Below are 18998 nucleotides of genomic sequence, written 5' to 3' on the forward strand. Positions count from 1 at the left end.
TGTTTGATATTGGTTGTACTTAATAACACACAGTTGGTCAGAAAAATAAAACATTTTATTGAAACGTTACAAATTTCTTCGTGTTACTCATTGGAGCTTTGCCAGGTAATAGAGGCAGCGGGATGGCTGTAATGATGTGCTTGTTGATCCCAAAAGCCAACTTCTCTGTCATTCATCAGAAGCGGTCACTTATGAGGTGTTCACGAATGGCCCTTGCAGAAGCAACATTAAGCGTCTCCCTCCCACGTTGTTGCTGCTCATCGTCCTCTTCATCCTCCTCTTCATCCTCCTCCTCCTCCTCTCCCTCCTCCTAAGATGGTGCACCAATCCTTAGTGGCAATGGCTGGGTCCTCAGAATTGCGAGTTTGTGAAGCATGCAGCACACAACAATGAAAACCGATATTCAATTGGGGGAGTACTGCAGGGCTCCTCCAGAGTAGTCAAGACATCGGAACCGTTGCTTCAGCACGCCGATCGTCTGCTCAATGAGGTTCCTGGTGGGGCTATGGCTCTCATTGTATGCGAGCTCAGCAGGAATGTTGGGGTTACGGAGCGGTGTCATCAGCCAGGTGCAGAGTGGATAACCCTTGTCCCCGAGGAGCCAGCCACGAGGTTGATGCGGTGGTTGGAAGAGGTCTGGGACACCAGTCTGGCGCAGGGTGAATGCTTCGTGGCTGCTGCCAGGATAGTGGGCATTGACGGCGAAGATGCGCTGTCTGTGGTCGCAAACCAACTGGACGTTGAGAGAGTGGAAACCTTTGCGGTTGCGGAAAACCTCTGCATTTTCATGAGGTGCCCGCAATGCCACATGCATGCAGTCAATGGCGCCCTGAACTATGGGGAAGCCCGCTATCCTAGTGAAGCCACGTGCACGTTCACGCTGTTTGTCTTGGGTCATGGGGAATGAGATGTACTCCTTTCTCCTTTTGTATAGTGCATTTGTGACCTCCCGGATGCAACAATGGACGGCGAACTGGGAGATGTTTGCAATATCCCCTGTTGAAGCCTGGAAGGAGCCACTGGCATAGAAATTGAGAGCGACTGTCACCTTCACTGCCACCGACAGAGACGTCCTGGTGTTGAGCTGAGTCTGGAGCTCTGGCTGCAGGAGGTGGTAGAGCTCTGTGACCACCTCCTTGCTGAAGTGAAGCCGTCTAAAACACTAGTACGATAGCAAAATACTGCAGATGCTGGAAATCCAAAATAACAACAGAGAATGCTGGAAAAACTCAGCAGGTCAGGCAACATCCGTGGAGAGAAATTTGAGTTGACGTTTCAGGCCGAAACCCTTCTTCAAAACTGGAAAGAAAATAAAAAGATCGTCTAAAACACTACTCTTCGGACCGATGAATATATGAGAATTGCTCCCGGAATACCCTGGGAGGGTAAGGTCTCCTGTGCAGAGCCTGGTTGGCCCTCCTCCCTCTGGCCACATTTTCCACTCTCTCTCTTCGCCTCTGCTGCCTCCGATGGTGAAGCTGGAGGACGACGCCCCATGCCAGTACAGCCTCCACTTAATCTTCTAAATGTGGTAGTAATAAAGCTGACAGAAATGGGAAGTTGAAAAGTCTTGCTGAGGAACAAAACTCCTTGTAGGACAGCGCTAAATGTCTCCAGACACCTCTCTCCCTCTCTCAACCTACGTAAGCAGAATATTTTGCCGACAGGAAAAAGCAGGAAGAGCATGCCTTTAAATAACGCTCCCCCAGCTCCCAGCCGACTGCAATACATCCCCCAGATCAAAGCTCTGCAGTCATGCCACATCCAGTCGTGAATGGCGGTGGACCATTAAACAACTAACGGGAGGAGGAGGCACCATGAATATCCCCATCCTCAATGATGGTGGAGCCCAGCATGCGAGTGCAAAAGACAAGGCTGAAGCGTTTGCAATGATCTTCAGCCAGAAGTGCCGAGTGGATGATCCATATCGGCCTACTCCTGAGGTCTCCACCATCACAAAAGCCAGTCTTCAGCCAATTCGATTCACTCCACGTGATATCAAGAAATGGCTGAGCGCACTGGATACAGAAAAAAGGCTATGGGCCCCGACAAATCCAACCCGGCCAATTACAGCCCTATCAGTCTACTCTCAATCATCAGCAAAGTGATGGAAGGTGCCATCGACAGTGCTATCAAGCGGCACTTACTCACCAATGCCCACTTTGGGTACCGGCAAGACCACTCAGCTCCTGACCTCATTACAGCCTTGGTCCAAACATGGACAAAGGAGTTGAATTCCAGAGGTGAAGTGAGAGTGACTGCCCTTGACATCAAGGCAGCATTTGACCGAGTGTGGCATCAATGAGCCCTAGTAAAACTGAAGTCAATGGGAATCGGGGGGAAAACTCACCACTGGCTGGAGTCAGGTTGTGGTGGTTAAAGGTCAATCATCACTGCCCCAGGGCATCGCTGCAGGAGTTCCTCAGGGCAGTGTTCTAGGCCCAACCATCTTCAGCTGCTTCATCAATGAGTTTCCCTCCAACATAAGGTCAGAAATGGGGATGTTCGCTGATGACTCCACAGTGTTCAGTGCCATTCACAAGTCCTCAGATAATGAAGCAGTCCATGCCCGTATGCAACAAGACCTGAACGACGTTCAGGCTTGGGCTGATAAGTGGCAGGTAACATTTGCGCCACAGAAGTGCCAGGCAATGACTATCTCCAAAAAGGGAGAGTCCAACCACCGCCCCTTGACACTCAACATCATTACCATCACCGAATCCCCCACCAGCAACATCCTGGGGGTCACCATTGACCAGAAACTTAACTGGACCAGCCACATAAATACAGTGGCAACAAGAGCAGGTCAGAGGGTAGGTATCCTGCAGTGAATGTCTCACCTCCTGACTCCCCAAAGCTTTTCCACCATCTACAAGGCACAAGTAAGGAGTGTGATGGAATACTCTCCACTTGCCTGGAAGAGGGCAGCTCCAACAACACTCAAGAAGCTCGACACCATCCAGGACAAAGCAGCCCGCTTGACTGGCACCCCATCCACCACCTTAAACATTCACTCCCTCCACCACTGGCGTACCGTAGCTGCAGTGTGTACCATCTACAAGATGCACTGCAGCAACTCGCCAAGGGTTCTTTGGCAGCACCTCCCAAACCCGCGACCTCTTCCACCTAGAAGGACAAGGGCAGCAGGCGTATGGGAACACCACCACCTCCAAGTTCCCCTCAAAGTCACACACCATCCTGACTTAGAAATATATCGCCGATCCTTCATCATCACTGGGTCAAAATCCTGGAACTCCCTCCCAAACAGCATTGTGGGAGTACCTTCACCACATGGACTGCAGCGGTTCAAGAAGGTGGCTCACCACCACCTTCTCAAAGGCAATTAGGGATGGGCAATAAATGTTGGCCTTGCCAGCGACGCCCACATCCCATAAAGGAATTTTTTAAAACCTGTCGTTCCTAGCGACAAGCACTGAGGCAGGGGGCGAGAATCAATTTCCGGTCCAGGGCGCTACCGGGGCGATGAGCGCTTCGATGACGTCACAATCTCCGGGCGCAGGAGATTGTGGTGGTAGTGTTTAGCGCCACCGCAAATCGCCAGATCAATTTCGCAGGCAGCACTAAAATCGGCGCGTTCGGGTGGTAATTCGTTAGCACCCCCGGAGGCGCTAAGGGAAGGCACTAACCAACCGAATTTTTCCCCCAAATACTTTTAAATACACTGTACTGTACTACAGTTGCAATAATCTCAGGAAAAATCAAAGCTGCATTTCCTTAGATGTTATACATTGGGGTTTTCTAGTTTAGGGACTGGTGAAATGATATGCAACGTTTGGAAGTCTGCTTTAAAAAGGCTTGACAGCATATTCTCACCAAGAGTTCGTCAAAATTCTGCTCTTGTTAAAAATTTCCTGCACCAGTTACATAAGTAAACTCCTGACTAAGAGTTAATGTTCCCCTTTTTTTTTAAATTCATTTCCATTTATGTCTCATGCAACGGTTTAAGGACATCTGTTCCACAGTCTTATGTGGTGTTTCCAGTTACAGTCCCTCCAGATCTGAGCCTGTGCTTTAAGAGCCAATCACCAGGGAGTGAATCCCCTGTGTGATATGCAGGCTAGCGCACTGTCTCTGCGAGCTGCAAGACAGTGCATTCCCATCCCCCTCCAGCACCACAGTGGAGCACAAATCTCCACACAGCAACCATCTGGGTGAAAGATTTGTGCAGCTATGGCAGCCAGTGAAGGTGGGAGTACCAGGCAGTCTGTGAACCCTGCACAAGACCCAGACAAATGTCCGAGAAGGTGAGAGGGGAGCCGTGGACAAACAAATGCCTCGTGATGTGCCACATCGCACAATGCGCCAACCCTATAATGGCCATCAGTGGACTCGAAAGCAAAACCTAAGAGCCGCCACCAAATGATCCGACACAGCACAATGACACAGACTGCCGCACCGAGCCTTCAGACGCAGCCTTCAGCTTCCTACTGAGGCGACCGCCGGAAAGAGCACGTTGCATAACAGACTCTCTGCTCTGCTCATGTAAATTAGCAGGCAGCACCAAAATACCGGTGCTGCCTGCACTCTTTCTGTGGGCAGCCATTAGCCTTGGCCGGCGCTGTTTCTGGCAGATTTGCGGTCTACTCGAGTTTCTAGGCCTGTGTCTAATCTCGCTCTCCTTCTTGATCCCATACCTTGCTAGATTCGTTTTCAAACAATCATCAAATTCCCTTTTGAAAGTAATTATGGACTCTGCTTCAACAACAGTTTGTGGCTGAGAATTCCACATCCTAACTACCCTCTAAAAATATATTTTATTCTTAACCTCCCTTAATTCTTTTTAAGTTAATCTTAATGTGACCTCGCATTACCATCTCGTCAGCCAATGAAAAAGTCTATTACTAATTTTTTTTATCATAACTCTTCATAATCTTGAAGACTCACTTCACCACTCTACCCCAGTGGAAAATGTACTAATTTCTCACAGCTCTTTTTCATAACAGTAACCCCTCATCCCTGGTAGCATCCTAATAAATCTTGGTAGTATCCAAGTGAATCTATGCTGCCACTTTTCCATTACTTTTATATCCTTTCTATAATGGGAGTCACCCCAAAATTGTAAACAATACTCCAATAGCCTAATTAAGGTCCTCTCCCTCGCTCTCTATTTTTAAATTTTTCTCTGTACTTTTGTATTCTGTGCCTCCAGATGCAATACCAAGGATTCCATTTGCCTTTTTTTATAGGCTTATGTAATTGCATTGCCACCTTTAATTTGGTTCACTCAGTTCCTAAATTATATTGCTAAATCAAGACTTTCAAGTTTTCTCTTCCTTCCTCACAGTTGTTTTCCCCTTCATAGTGAAGTATGGCTTCAAAAGAGCCTCCAACATCTCAGCCAAGTGGCCACTCTTCATGTGTGTCCCAATTTTAACTCAGTGTGGGTATTGGGCGGACGGAGGGCCAGAACGAGCAGCAAGCCCCCATTATGTCACCAGTTTAAGGCTAGGACGATTTTAACTCTCAAGCCTCACTTTAATATGATTGACGGCTGTCCACCCCGTCGTCTTGGGAAACGGACAGCCTGCCCATTTTCTCTGCATAATTTTCGGCAGGCCTATTTAAAACTGGAATGCATCTCTTAAAGTTGCAATATCTGATTTCATGTTTCATTCTAACAGTGTAGGCATAATTCTGGAGGCAGTTAAAAGTTGAACGGCTGCCCCCAGGTTTTCTGTTACATCCCTGAGGTCCTGTTGGAGGAGGTTGGGGCAAGGAGAGAGGTAGTGTTCACTAGCACCTCCAAGAGCATACCCAGGGTGACTATCCAGCAGGCCTGCAGAGGTGGCTGAGAAGGGGAGTGTCAGCAGCATCACGCCCAGGACCTGTGTCCAATGTAGGAAGAGGTTCAATGATCTTACATTCATCTCTTCATCTTGCTCAACACTCCTTTCACCCCTTCCCCCATCAGTCTAAACAATTCTCTCCCCTTCATCGCTTCCTTCAACATACGATCACAAGGGCACACTGCAACAACTCTCTTTCTCATTCTAAACAAACTTACCACTTCCTTTGCTGTCTTTACACCACACACTAACCTCACACATCCTAGTACTTGCAAAACCAGCAACTCCTCCCAGGACTCCTTCCTCACTTTATATTCTACATACTTGGCTTTCTATTCATCACCTCCCCATCCTCATTCCATCTTACTTCTTCTCCACCTCTCAATACTTGCACAATATGCACAAGCACTACACATCTCCACTTACCTTTCAACGTCCACTCACTAACTGTCACCCTCTCTTTCTACAGGACAAGGCAGCACATAATGCCAGGAAGAGGAGCAAGACCAAGAGTACCTGATACAACAGCCTTCACCCAAACAGAGCAGGAAGCCCTGGGGATTCGTGGCCTAGGAAAAGCCATGAGCATCGGGGAAGGCGAGGCTGGCGGCTTATGTGCAAATCACTTGTAATCCTTCAATCACATCAGCAAATATTCAGCAAGCTTCACAACTTTAACCTGCATTCTAAAGACTGTCATTTGCTAATGTCTAAAATCTCAATGCCATCCTAACTTTTCTCTTTCCGCTGTGTCTTTCTGAGCACCTGGAACCTGCTGAAGAATCCAGCTTGGAGAACAATCTTCCTGAGGATGCACCATCACATGCGCCATCCCTACCAAACATCAACACAGACATTGGCACTACATGTGGCAGAGGAGTCAGCATGTGGTGAAACACCCAGCACAAGTGAGCAGCAGCAGGTACTGATGACAGGGAAAGCCCAGGAGATAGCTCATCGGAGCAGGACAGTGTTGAATACTTGAGGGGCCCAGCCGTGAAAGATAACTGCTTGCCTTTCACAAGCAACAACAACAACAAGCAGTTATATCAAGTATTGGAAGTCCTTCCAAGGAATTTTAGCATTATGGCTGAAAGTATGGAGGAGTCCTCGTCGACCATGTGTGGTGTCATCTCGCACGTGTGGCCACGAAATAAGAACATAAGACATAGGAGCAGGAGCAGGTAATTTAGCCCCTTGAACCTGCTCTGCCATTCAATAAGATCATGGTTGATCTGATCTTGGCCTCAACTCCACTTCCCTGCCCGCTCCCCATAACCCTTGACTCACTTATCATTCAAAAATCTGCTGGAACAAACTGCCCTGGCAGCAGCTGAGGTGCAATAGTCTGCAATTAGGCCCTCACAGGCTCAAACACTCAGACATGAGCAACAGAAGCCTTCCGCCAGCTTTGCTGAAGCCATTAGGGGAGCATTTCCTAGGAGTAGTCGACTTAGGAAACCTTCTTATACGAAAGGCAGCAAGGGTTAACACTGTGTGAGAAATGAATTGAAGGCAATTCTACTGTTGGGAATTAAATTCATCATCTTAATCACATTTGGCACTGTGATCTGCAGTGTAGGTTTCTAGCAGCTTCTACATTGTCAGTATGTCATTGATATAGAAGTTGCTGAATGGTTTCAATGCTCTTTAATATAGGATTAAGGGAATGGTGAAGGATGTAACAAGAACTGTAAATGCAGAGTGGCTTTGCGCAAGTTTTCAGGCAGGGGAATGAGCAGGTCACCACAATCGCTATGCAATTAACTCATCCCTTGCGTCTCTTGCTATAAGTCGTTGAGGTGTCCCTTATCTTCGGCTGCTTCCTCATGTTCACCCTGGTCTTCATTGTCTTAAGAGAACTGCTTCTGCTGCTGTGCCTCCGCCAAATGCAGGTCTCTCTATATGGCAAGGTTGTACACCACGATGAATCTGTGGGGCATATTGTAGGGAGCTCCCAGACCTGTCCAAACACCTGAACCTCTATTTGAGCAGCCCTATGGCTCAGGTGTGGTGGAGTTGCGCAGGCGTGTCATCAGCCAAATGTGCATGGGGTATCCCTTGCCCCCCAGCAGATATCCTGTTATGTTCGTGAAAGGGTTGAATATTGGGGGAATGGTTGAGTTTCATAGCATAAAAGCATTGTGACAGCTGCCTGGGTACCTTGCACAAATTGGGATGATCTTCTTCTGTGATCGAAGACTACTTGGACATTAATGGAGTGGTAGTCTTTCCTATTCACAAATGCTGCTGGCTGGTATTCTGGTGCCCTGATGGCAGCATGTGTGTAGTCAATGACTCCCTGGACACGAGAGAAGCCAGCCACTGCTGCAAATCCCCAAAGCTCTCTCCTGTTGACTGTTGAGGTCAATGTGGAAAGTGATGTACTGTTCAGCCCTGGTAAACAGGGCATTGGCGCCCTGCCTAATACAGCTGTGCACTGGAGACTGGGAGATGCGGGTGTTGTCCTCTGTGTCCAATTTTAGCCACTCCAGCTAATCTTATAAATGAAAGGGTCCAAGAGTCTAGCTGCAGCAACGGGAATACTTTATTAAGAAATACACGATTTAGCTTCTGCCTTATCTTATATTGATACATCAATCACAGTAAACGTGCAAGTCCCATACGTTCACAGTAACTTGTATCAGGTCAGCTCGCTGGATGAAACCTTCGACACCCTGAGGTTGTGTCCCAAGACCAAGCTGCACCCACCAGGCCACGAGAGTACACCAACCTTTATATGCCCACCCCCAAACACACCTTGCAGGATAAGTAACCACAGCACCATGTGCTATACTCTTTGTTTGAAAAGTGGTAGAAGCTGGCTTTTTTGGGTCTGTAGTTCAGACAGTAGACCTCATCCCTTCAAGGTTGCTCTGTTCAGCACTTTCTCCATTATACTTCTGTATCCATGGTAATCTCGCTTAACTATTTTAAATTTATACACTCCTAAAGTCATGTAATACAATTCTCATCAACGGGTCGATTATCTACAGGAATACAGTTAATTCCTACACCAGCTGTCTCATCTTGCTCACGCTGATTATTCTGCAAAGAAATGTTTTAGATACATGCTGTACCCTCTATACTAGTTAGCCCAAGATGCTTTCTGCTAATGTCAAGTTATCCCAACACAAGTCATTTTCCTACTATTACCCCATAAACCGTAGCAGACTGGAAAGAGCAAAGAAGTTATGGGCTTTGGTGACTTTCACAGCCATCGGAAAAGCATGGCTCCCCTGGTCCTGCCGGGCACAGTTGGTTAATATAATAAGGTATAATAAGGCCAATAGTAGCACTTCAAATGCTGCCCTGGTTGACATCAGCACAGATTGGAGATCGAACCGGGGACCTTCCTGATCTGCATGGCTCAGTATCCTACTAGGAAATACATTTACCCACGGAAAACTGACATGGACCACATCTCCTGTGCTTTAGTTCCTTAGCTTTATTGACCTTCCACAACCTGAGCCTTGTTACTGTGGCTTTTTCTTTACACTTACAACATTAGAAGGCTCCAGCTGCTCAAAGCAGACAGAAAACAATTCACATTTGGCACTGATTAACCCAGCAGCTGGCATTATTAGGACCAGATGAGGAAAGAAAAACTTATTCTGGATATGGCAGTAAGGGACCAAAAAAAAAATTCTAGCTTGCATCTGACAAACATTTACAAGCCATATGTCAACTTGAAAGGCATAATATATTATTTCTGGTATGGTACCAATTAACTCCAAAGTTTAAACATAAACATGCTTTTAAATTTTCTAATTATTATATTTCACTAATTCATAGAAACAGTTTTTCCAGTCAAGCAATATATTTAACAAAATGAATAGCTTTCATTACATTTGTGAATACAATTTGAACATGGTGTTTCTGTAGTCTATACTTATTTAAATAATTTACAGGAATTAAAGTAAAATATGACAAGTCTCCCATGAAATTTGAATATGAAAGTGAATTCAAAGCAGCGACAGTTACTTCCTGGGTCAGCTTTTCCCCAATCACTTGTAATACATCGTCTAGTAATATTATTAAAACCAGTAGACATGGTTAGCAGTGCAGCAGAGCATACGGTCGATAATGTACTGTATGACTGAATTATGCAAGAATGTACAAATCAGAACAACAAGTGGGAAGACTTGTTTCTACTTGAGTAATGTTTCTGAATAAATTACTCTAACAATATCCTTTGCCGGCAGGTACATCCTGTGTTGTAGTGTTTGTGCAGATATGAAAATACATGTAACTACACAGAATTCTGTTTAAAAATTCAACCCAGTTACTAATAATTATTAACATCTTTATGTTGATTTACTACTTTTGAGCATTTTACTTTAAACAGAGATCAACAGAGACATAATTGGAGAGAATGGCATGGGTAAGATCCTGAACCCAACAATGTGAGGAAGCTGAACGAACATGCACAGGCAAAGCTGAAGCACTACTGGAGTATTGATTGTAACACTATTTATGCCAGTGCGAAGGTGCGGAATTACCGCATTCAGTAACTCCTCCAAGCCAGGATCCTTGATCATATCATCAATTCCGACAGGCCTATCTCCATTACACATTAACTGAAAGCGCAGGTAAAATGTTGTAGCAGCAAAAGGGAACAGTTGTCCAAAGAATGCAATGCTGCCCATAGAGTATAAGGAGAGTGGAAAAACAACTCAAATCAGAACCCTTTATGCGAGTAAGCCTGACAAGAAACCACGCGTGGAACATTGAAAGGAAGCAGTCCAAACTGTTCAGAAAGCACTGCCAAAATCACCGAGCCCATGGAACGACCAGCCACAGCAACAAAGGAAAGAGCCTCTCTTAAAAATCCTCTCCTCAACTATAGAATATGGGGGAAAAATTCAGTATCGCCCCGTTTGGGGCGCCATTAGCGGCTGTGCGCAAAGTTTAGCGCCGGGCGCTAATTATCGCCTCTGACTGCAAACTTGGCTTTTATCGCCCCTGGAGGTGATTGGCGCGCTAAATCAGACACTTCACACCTGTCTTAAGGTGCAAAGACCAAGGAGCGAGGCGCTACCTCAGAGCGCTGGCGAAGCTCATGTGATATCAGTCAGCAATGGAACACAGACACATTGGCGCCGGCCAGTTCTTAAAGGGGAGGTCTGACAAAAGGTCATTGACCTGAAACGTTAACTCTGTTTCTCTCTTCACAGATGCTGCTTGACCTGCTGAGTTTCTCCAGCATTTTTTTGTTTTTATCTTAAAGGGGAGGGTTGATTTTGCACTCCATCCACATCCTGCTCATTGCAGCCTTGAATCTCAGCCTGGAGAGACCTGTACATCAAATCTGCTGGAAAGAACAATGGAGAGACCCAGGGAAAGAGCTCAGAGTGCAGCCCCCACAGTCTCTTCTAAATCGATACAAGGAAGGGCAAATCAAAATGAACCTGCAAAGTGCTGCACAGTATGTAAAACTCCTTCACACAGCATTGAATCTCTCCAGAAGTCTCTCTCTCTCTCTCAGAATGCGTGGTGCAAAAATGTCACCAACAAAAAAAGGCAGGAAGCGGTCGCCTTTAAATAGCGCGCCCCAGTCCCTTCCTGACTGCAAAACGCTCCCCTCAACCTGTCGTTGCTAGTGGCAGGTGGTAAGGCAGGGGGCGCCACTCAATATCCGGTCCGGGGCGCTAGCGGGGCGTTGCGCACTCGACTGACGTCACGATCTGCCGGCGCAGGAGATCGTGGCGGTAGTGTTTAGCGCCGCCACAAAATGTCTAGTTAATTTCGAGAGCAGCACAAACATCGCCGCGCCCGGGCGCTAGTTGCTTTGCGCCCCATTACCGCCCTCTTAAGGCGCTAACGGGAGGCGCAAACAACTGAATTTTTCCCCCTATGTATTTACTTGAATCCCAGCTGAGTTCATGAAAATCATTGTAGTCACTTCTAGCCAATAAAGGAAGTGCACTCCGAATGAAGTATCAGCAAACAGGAATAACATGAACACTGGACCATACACTGAAGGGACCCTTATTATCCCATGCAGACAAAGACCCTTTCCTTCCCCCCTGACATTTATTTTTAGCTTTAAATTGCACAACTGCACTGAAGTTTCCTCCTCTCCCCCACCTTCCACTACATAAATAAGCAACACGGTGGTAATTTTCAATAAGTTTGCTATCCAACCCATTTTGGTAGTCCCCCTCATAAACAACTTCCCAACCAACACCCCCCTCCCCCCACCCCAGAGCAGAAAATGACTAGAGTCATTCAATGAAATCTCCCAAACTGAGGAACATGCTGGCCTCCTCAGACCCCCTCCCCACTAAACAGGATTCTAGAACTTTCCTCTCAAAATCCAGCACCTCCTCCACTCTCCTCCAGTATCTCTCATGCACTCTGCCATGAGGAACATTCTGTCATTGCACTTTTTTTTTGTTTTTTCTCACCTCTTCCCTTATTGCTCCCCTTCTCTCAGCTCTCCCTTCCTTCTTCTACTACCTTCTTCCCCCCTCCTCTCCTCTCTCCCTCGCCAAGCCATTCTCTTCCCTTTCCCCAGCCCCTTCCCTCAACTACCTCTTTCTCTCCCTCTCGTCTCTCTCAGTCACCCCCTACTTCTCCATCCCTCTACCTTCCTCATCTCCCTCTCCTTTTTCCTCATTACCCTCCTATTTCCCCATACAACCCTCTCCCTCCCACTCGAAATGAAGATCGTTTCACTGCAGTAGGAAGTACAAACATAATAACAGTGACTTCAGGTAGATGCAGGGACACAGTGGCAGGCAGGCACGGCAAGGTTAGCACTTACCCAATCGGATGACTCCAGCAGGACTTCCAAGCTAATCTTCATTTAAATCACTAAAATCTGGCTGATATAAGGGCTGGGTTTTCAGACGAGATAGAGAAAGGGATAAAAAAGGAGCGGCGGGGTCGCAATATTGGTTAAAGAAACAACTACAGCTGTGAGGAGGGATGATATGTTAGAAGGATCATAAAATGAGGCCATATGGGTTGAATTGAAGAACAAAAAGGTAGCAATCACAGTGTTGGGGGTGTACTATAGACCCCCAAATACTCAAAGGGAGATAGAAGAGCAAATATGTAGGCAAATTTCTGAGAAGTGCAAAAATAATAGGGCAGTAATAGTAGAGGATTTCAACTACCCTAATATTAACTGGGACAGAATCAGCGTAAAAGGTATAGAGGGCACAGAATTCTAAAAATGCATTCAGGAGAACTTTTTTAGCCAGTAAGTAGCAAGCCCAACAAGAGAGGGGACGGTTCTGGACTTGATTTTAGGGAATGAAGCTGGGCAGGTGGAAGGGGTATCACTGGGAGAGCATTTTGGTGGTAGTGATCATAATTCAGTTAGATTTAGCATAGTTATGGAAAAGGACAAAGATAGACCTGGAGTAAAAGTTCTCAATTGGGGAAAGGCCGATTTTACTAAGATGAGATGTGATTTAACAAAAATGGACTGGAAACAGCTACTTGAAGGTAAATCAGTGTCAGAGCAGTGGGAGGCATTCAAGGAGATAGTGAGGGTTCAGAGCAAATGTGTTCCCACAAAGAAAAAGGGTGGAACTCCCAAACCTAGAGCCCCCTGGATGTCAAGGGTTATACAGGGTAGGATAAGGCAAACAAAGGGAAGCTTCTACGATAGCAAAATACTGCAGATGCTGGAAATCCGAAATAACAACAGAAAATGCTGGAAAAACTCAGCAGGCCAGGCAACATCCGTGGAGAGAAATTGGAGTCGACGTTTCGGGTCTAACCCTTTTTCAAAACTGGAAAGGAAATGAAATAGATCAAAAGGCAGGGCTGGGGAAGGAACAAAAGAAGTGAAGAGACATTAAGAGGTATTGAAAACGAGGGAAGCTTCTGTCAGATACCGAGAGCTAAATACTGCAGGAAACCATCGAGGAGTATCGAAAGTGCAGGGGGGAAATTAAAAAGGAAATTAGGAAAAAAGAGGGCATGAAAAAATATTGGCACGTAAAATAAGGGAAAACCAATAGATGTTTTATAAATACATAAAGAGCAAGCGGATAACTAAAGAAAGAATAGGGCCTATTAGAGACCAAAAAGGTAACCTGTGTGTTGAGGTGGAAGACGTGGGTATGGTTCTTACTGAATACTTTACGTCTGTCTTCACAAAAGAGAGGGACGATGCAGACATTGTGGTTAAGGAGGAGGAGTGTGAAATATTAGATAAGATAAACATCGTGAGAGAGGAAATATTAAGGGGTTTAGCATCTTTGAAAGTAGATAAATCACCAGGCCCGGATGAAATGTATCCCAGGCTGTTAAGAGAAGCAAGGGAGGAAATAGCAGAGACTCTGACCATCATTTTCTAATCCTCTCTGGCTACAGGTGTGGTGCCGGAGGATTGGAGGACTGCTAATGTTGTGCCGTTGTTTAAAAAGGGAGAAAGGGATAGACTGAGTAATTACAGACCAGTCAGCCTAACCTCGGTGGTGGGCAAATTATTGGAAAAAATTCTGAGGGGCAGTATTAATCATCATTTAGAAAGGCACAGATTAACCAAGGAAAGTCAGCATGGATTTGTTAAGGGAAGCTCATGTCTTTCTAACTTGATTGAATTTTTTGAGGAGGTAACAAGGAGGATCGATGAGGGTAGCACATTTGATGTAGTCTACATGGATTTTAGCAAGACATTTGACAAGGTTCCACATGGCAGACTGGTCAGAAAAGTAAAAGCCCATGGGATCCAGGGGAAAGTGGTAAGTTGGATCCAAAATTGGTTCAGTGGCAGGAAGCAAAGGGTAATGGTCGACAGGTGTTTTTGTGACTGGAAGTATTAGGTTCCTTGCTTTTTGTGGTATATATCAATGGTTTAGACTTCAATGTAGAGGGCGTGATTAAGAAGTTTGCAGATGATACAAAAATTGACTGTGTGAGCTGTAGACTGCAGGAAGATATCAATGGACTGGTCAGGTGGGAAGAAAAGTGGCAAAGAGTATTTAATCCAGAGAAGTGTGAGGTAATGCATTTGGGGCGGGCTAACAAGGCAAGGGAATACACAATAAATGGTAGGATACTGAGAAATTTAGAGGAACAGAGGAACCTTGGCGTGCATGTCCACAGATCCCTGAAGGAGCAGGACAGGTAGATAAGGTGGTTAAGAAGGCATACGGGATACTTTCCTTTATTAGCCGAGGCATAGAATATAAGAGCAGGGAGGTTATGCTTGAACTGTATAAAATACTAGTTAGGCCACAGCTAGAGTACTGCATACAGTTCTGGTCACCACATTACAGGAAATATGAGATTGCATTAGAGAGGGTAGAGGAGATTTACAAGGATATTGCCAGGACTGGAGAATTTTAGCTATGAGGAATAATTGGATAGGCTGGGGCTGTTTTCTTTGGAACAGAGGAGGGTGAGGGGGGTCTTAATTGAAGAGTATAAAATTATGAGGGGCTTAAATAGAGTGGATAGGAAGGACCTATTTCTGTGAGAAGAGAGGTCAATAACCAGGGGGCATAGATTCAAAGTAATTGGTAGAAAGATTAGAGGGGAGTTGAGGAGAACTATTTTCACCCAGAGGGTCGTGGCAGTCTGAAACTCACTGCCTGAAAGGGTGGTAGAGGCAGAAACCCTCATCGCAATTAAAAGTACTTGGATGTGCACTTGAAGTGCCAGAACCTACAGGGCTACGGGCCAAGAGCTGGAAAGCGGGATTAGGCTGGATAGCTCTTTTTTGGCCGTTACAGACACGATGGGGCGAATGGTCTCCTTCTGTACCGTAAATTTCTATGATTCTACAATTTAAATGAGCTTCCTCTGTGAAGATCACCTAAAATTGAGCTCACTATTTGAGGGTGGGAAATCAGGTGCTCCTGCAGGATTTAAAGGTCTTTTTGCCTGATATATTCCAATTAGTTTCCATTTCTCGTTAAATATTATGCCATCTACAAGAACAGTACCTAGAACCCGCTGATTCACAGATGCTTCATTGGATGCCCTGCTTAACTAAATGCAACAGAGAAGAGTGGCACTCTTTTGCATCCGACCACACAAACACTGGAAGTTGGAAGTTCATGTAAATGAGCAGTGCCATGCGCAAAGGACCAGGAATCACATATACAAAAGGTAAGGTAGGATACACACTTTACCTTATATTAAGGGTCCAAAATATGCATGGCAAATAGAGTTACTTCCCGCTCACATTATCTTGTAGTATTTGAAAAGATTACCATGCAATGATATTGTGCAGCAAGATACACTTTGTACCGGCAACTTACACTTGTCTTAAAGGGATTCACTCAAAACAAATTCTTCCATCTCAATGTAGCTGCATAATGCACGTGCATGCAATCACACGACTATGGGCTGCAGTATGATAGTTGAGTACAACTGTACATTCTCCTGGCAAATTCCTCTTCTCATCTCTATTTCTCTGTTCGCAGAAGACTGTACATAATAGGAAGGAGCAAACCGGAATGGGAAAAGCGCCCCCAACTTCAGGCTATTGAGCAATTTTGATGAGGCCATCCACCAGATCCTTGGCCAAGACAACATTGAGAGAGTTCCTCTTCCTGACCTATTCAATCACTGCCACTAAAGTATACACTAAAGCACAATACCATTTGATGCCTTTTATTGTAACTATATTTCAAGGCTTGTCAGGATTTAACCCATGTTTAATCCCTTCACCTGCTTTAGCTGTGCTCAGCCCAGTGGGCCAGATATAGACAGGACCTCACAACATCCAGTATCACTCACTCCTACCCTTGCAAATACCACCACCGACAGTCTGGAGACCTGGGTTTGAACTGCCTCACCCTCACAGATGGAGAAAGCCTTGCAGAGATGAAATCTTGCCTTAAATTACCTCACCTTCCAAGTGCGAGAAAATCTCAAAGATAAAATCCCAGCTTTGAGAGTCCCACCCACCCTTTCAGCTGAAGAATTCTTCATAGAGATAAAACCCCAGGTTAGAATGTCCCAGCCGGAAAATAACCTCATGGGAGTGAATTGTTGTTTGGAAAATTAACTATACAGTAATTCAATAAAAATGAAAAGGAATCCCACAAAGATAATCTATGAATGGCATACTGAATAAGAACCATAATCACAACTTAATTTTTTAACAAATTTAGTGCTCAGCTTCATTTTATACCAGAAAACAAAAATGTTTCAATGTTTAAATATTCTCTTTAATTATATATATTGTCTAAATAAATGGGTTGGAGGCTGCAAATAAGTGCTTGCATTGGATAATTAAGTTGTCTTCTGGAGAAAAGTGCTGGACTGGAATATTCCATAGTTCCATATTCTCCAGGGATTTTATTTTTCTTTAATAGCATTTGTAAAGAAGAAAAAATTAGAGGTTTTTTTCATTGAAATATTTTTCAATACTACTTGTTTGTAGCATGTTCAATAAAAGACTTACTTCTTTTAACCACAGAAGTTTGGGTGGCTGCATTTCTGGGGACATCACTCCACCCACGTAGTTTAGCACACAGTGTTTTGTTTGATTTATTCGGTCTACTTGATCAACTGCTCTGTGATCCATCCACATGATAATGTTCCTGTTGTTCACCCCTGCATCATGCAAAGCAGAAAACCATCAAAACCACAGCATAAAAGATCTCTTAATAATATGATTCCCACAATATGTCAAGAAACAGAAGCTGCATTCCAAATATCACAACACATTGTCAAGTAGCAATTATTTTTTGGCAATGAAGCTTAATTTTCCGATCATTTATCCCTTGCCTTAGAAAAGCAAATCCAACACCATACTTAGAGCAACTTAGATGAGCACAATTAAATCTATATCTAGCAAACCAAAAATAGGGAAACCTGCACTTCTGTTCTTTTTGTGTTTTATTCGGCAAAATTGGTTCCAATAAATGTTTAAAAAGGCAAATCAATTTATAATGTGCATTTTTGATGCCTAAAGTAAGAATTTGGATTTTTCTTTTTTAAATCCTTATATTACAGTATGCTCGAAAGTTGATAGAAAACATATTCAGATATTCTACACTCTAATACTAGATTTAGTTTGGTCAATGGATGGAACCGATGTCGAACCAAATCTGGAAATTACAAGATGGATTAAATCGTTACACTATTAACCTGTCTGGCCAACATTTTAATTCTATCCACCTGTAGATTGAATTCTAAGGGGGTAAGAGGAAATTACTGAAGAACTATGTGTGATCTTTTTAAGATAAACATGAGCAGAAGCTTTAATAGCTGGCCAGGAAACTGAGATTGAAACATGCACTGTCATGCACAGTGCTTGTACACATATAATGCAAGTGAAGTTATTTTTATACGTAGTGATGGTGAGTTTAACCTATCAAAATGAATTTCCTGTAAACCCAAGATTACTGTTTTCTTGCAAATAATAACATATGCATAATAGCATTTAGTTAACTTGCATTATGAAGGGTTACTATAAATTAAATTATATTCAGACTGCTGCCATCGTTGCTGGGTTTGAGTGTCAAAAGAGGCTTGCAGGGTGTCGCAGCAGTCCAGCAATCTGTCCTCCAATCCGGGGGGATTGGCTGTGGGTCTGTGGAGCAAGAGCCTGCTGTCCTGTCTCAGGATGACAGCATTCCTACTCCCACCACTACCACTCCCCCATTGCCCTTACCACTGCCTATCAGCCAGTCAGTCCAGACTGCTGCCGCCCTTGCTGAGGTGGTGCAGTCTACAGCCGGGCCTTCTAGGTCCACAGCTAGTCGAGGTTGTCCTGCAAGGCCATCTGTACTCTACCCCACTGAAAGTCAGCAGCCTTCCACCAGCAATGCTGCAGCCACTGGGGGAGCACTGCGTAGGAGTACTAGAGTAGGAAAAGGCCCACGAACGACAGGCACTAAGGGATTGCACAAGGGTGATTAGTTGATATTGTAATGTTGATTGGATTCTGATAAATTTATGATTTTTGTTTGGCATGTGTGTTTTGTGATGGCTCTCAATTCAGCTTTGTGCCCAGGAGGATGCTGTGATGTTCCGTTACAGAGGGATGGTATGATGGGGAAGTGGTGAGCATTCATTGGAATCGGAGTCTGATGAGGCATTCACGGACAGCCTGTCCGGAATGGGGATTTGCTGCCTGCCTCCTTCCTCGCTCCTCTTCTCCCTCCTCCTCCTCTCCCTCCTCCCCCTCCTGAGGGGGTCCTGCAATCCCTGGTGGCAAGGGCTGCGCCCTTGAGATGGCCAAGTTGTGAAGCATGCAGCAGACCACCA

The 18998-nt window shown here is 45.0% G+C and overlaps 1 protein-coding gene across 3 annotated transcripts in view; it reads right to left on the reverse strand.

The window, feature by feature from the left end:
- fggy (FGGY carbohydrate kinase domain containing) overlaps window positions 1-18998 on the reverse strand; it is a 420841-nt gene that overhangs the window by 352081 nt on the left and 49762 nt on the right. For all 3 annotated transcript variants that reach the window (XM_085982838.1, XM_085982840.1, XM_085982839.1), the window contains exon 4: window positions 17188-17339. In XM_085982838.1, the coding sequence (XP_085838964.1) occupies window positions 17188-17339 (152 nt within the window). The remainder of the gene's footprint in view (window positions 1-17187; window positions 17340-18998) is intronic.

This window comes from Somniosus microcephalus, chromosome 3, assembly GCF_052327205.1.
Source record: "Somniosus microcephalus isolate GS21.2 chromosome 3, FLI_Smic_1.0, whole genome shotgun sequence".
NCBI classification, from domain to species: Eukaryota; Metazoa; Chordata; class Chondrichthyes; order Squaliformes; family Somniosidae; genus Somniosus; species Somniosus microcephalus.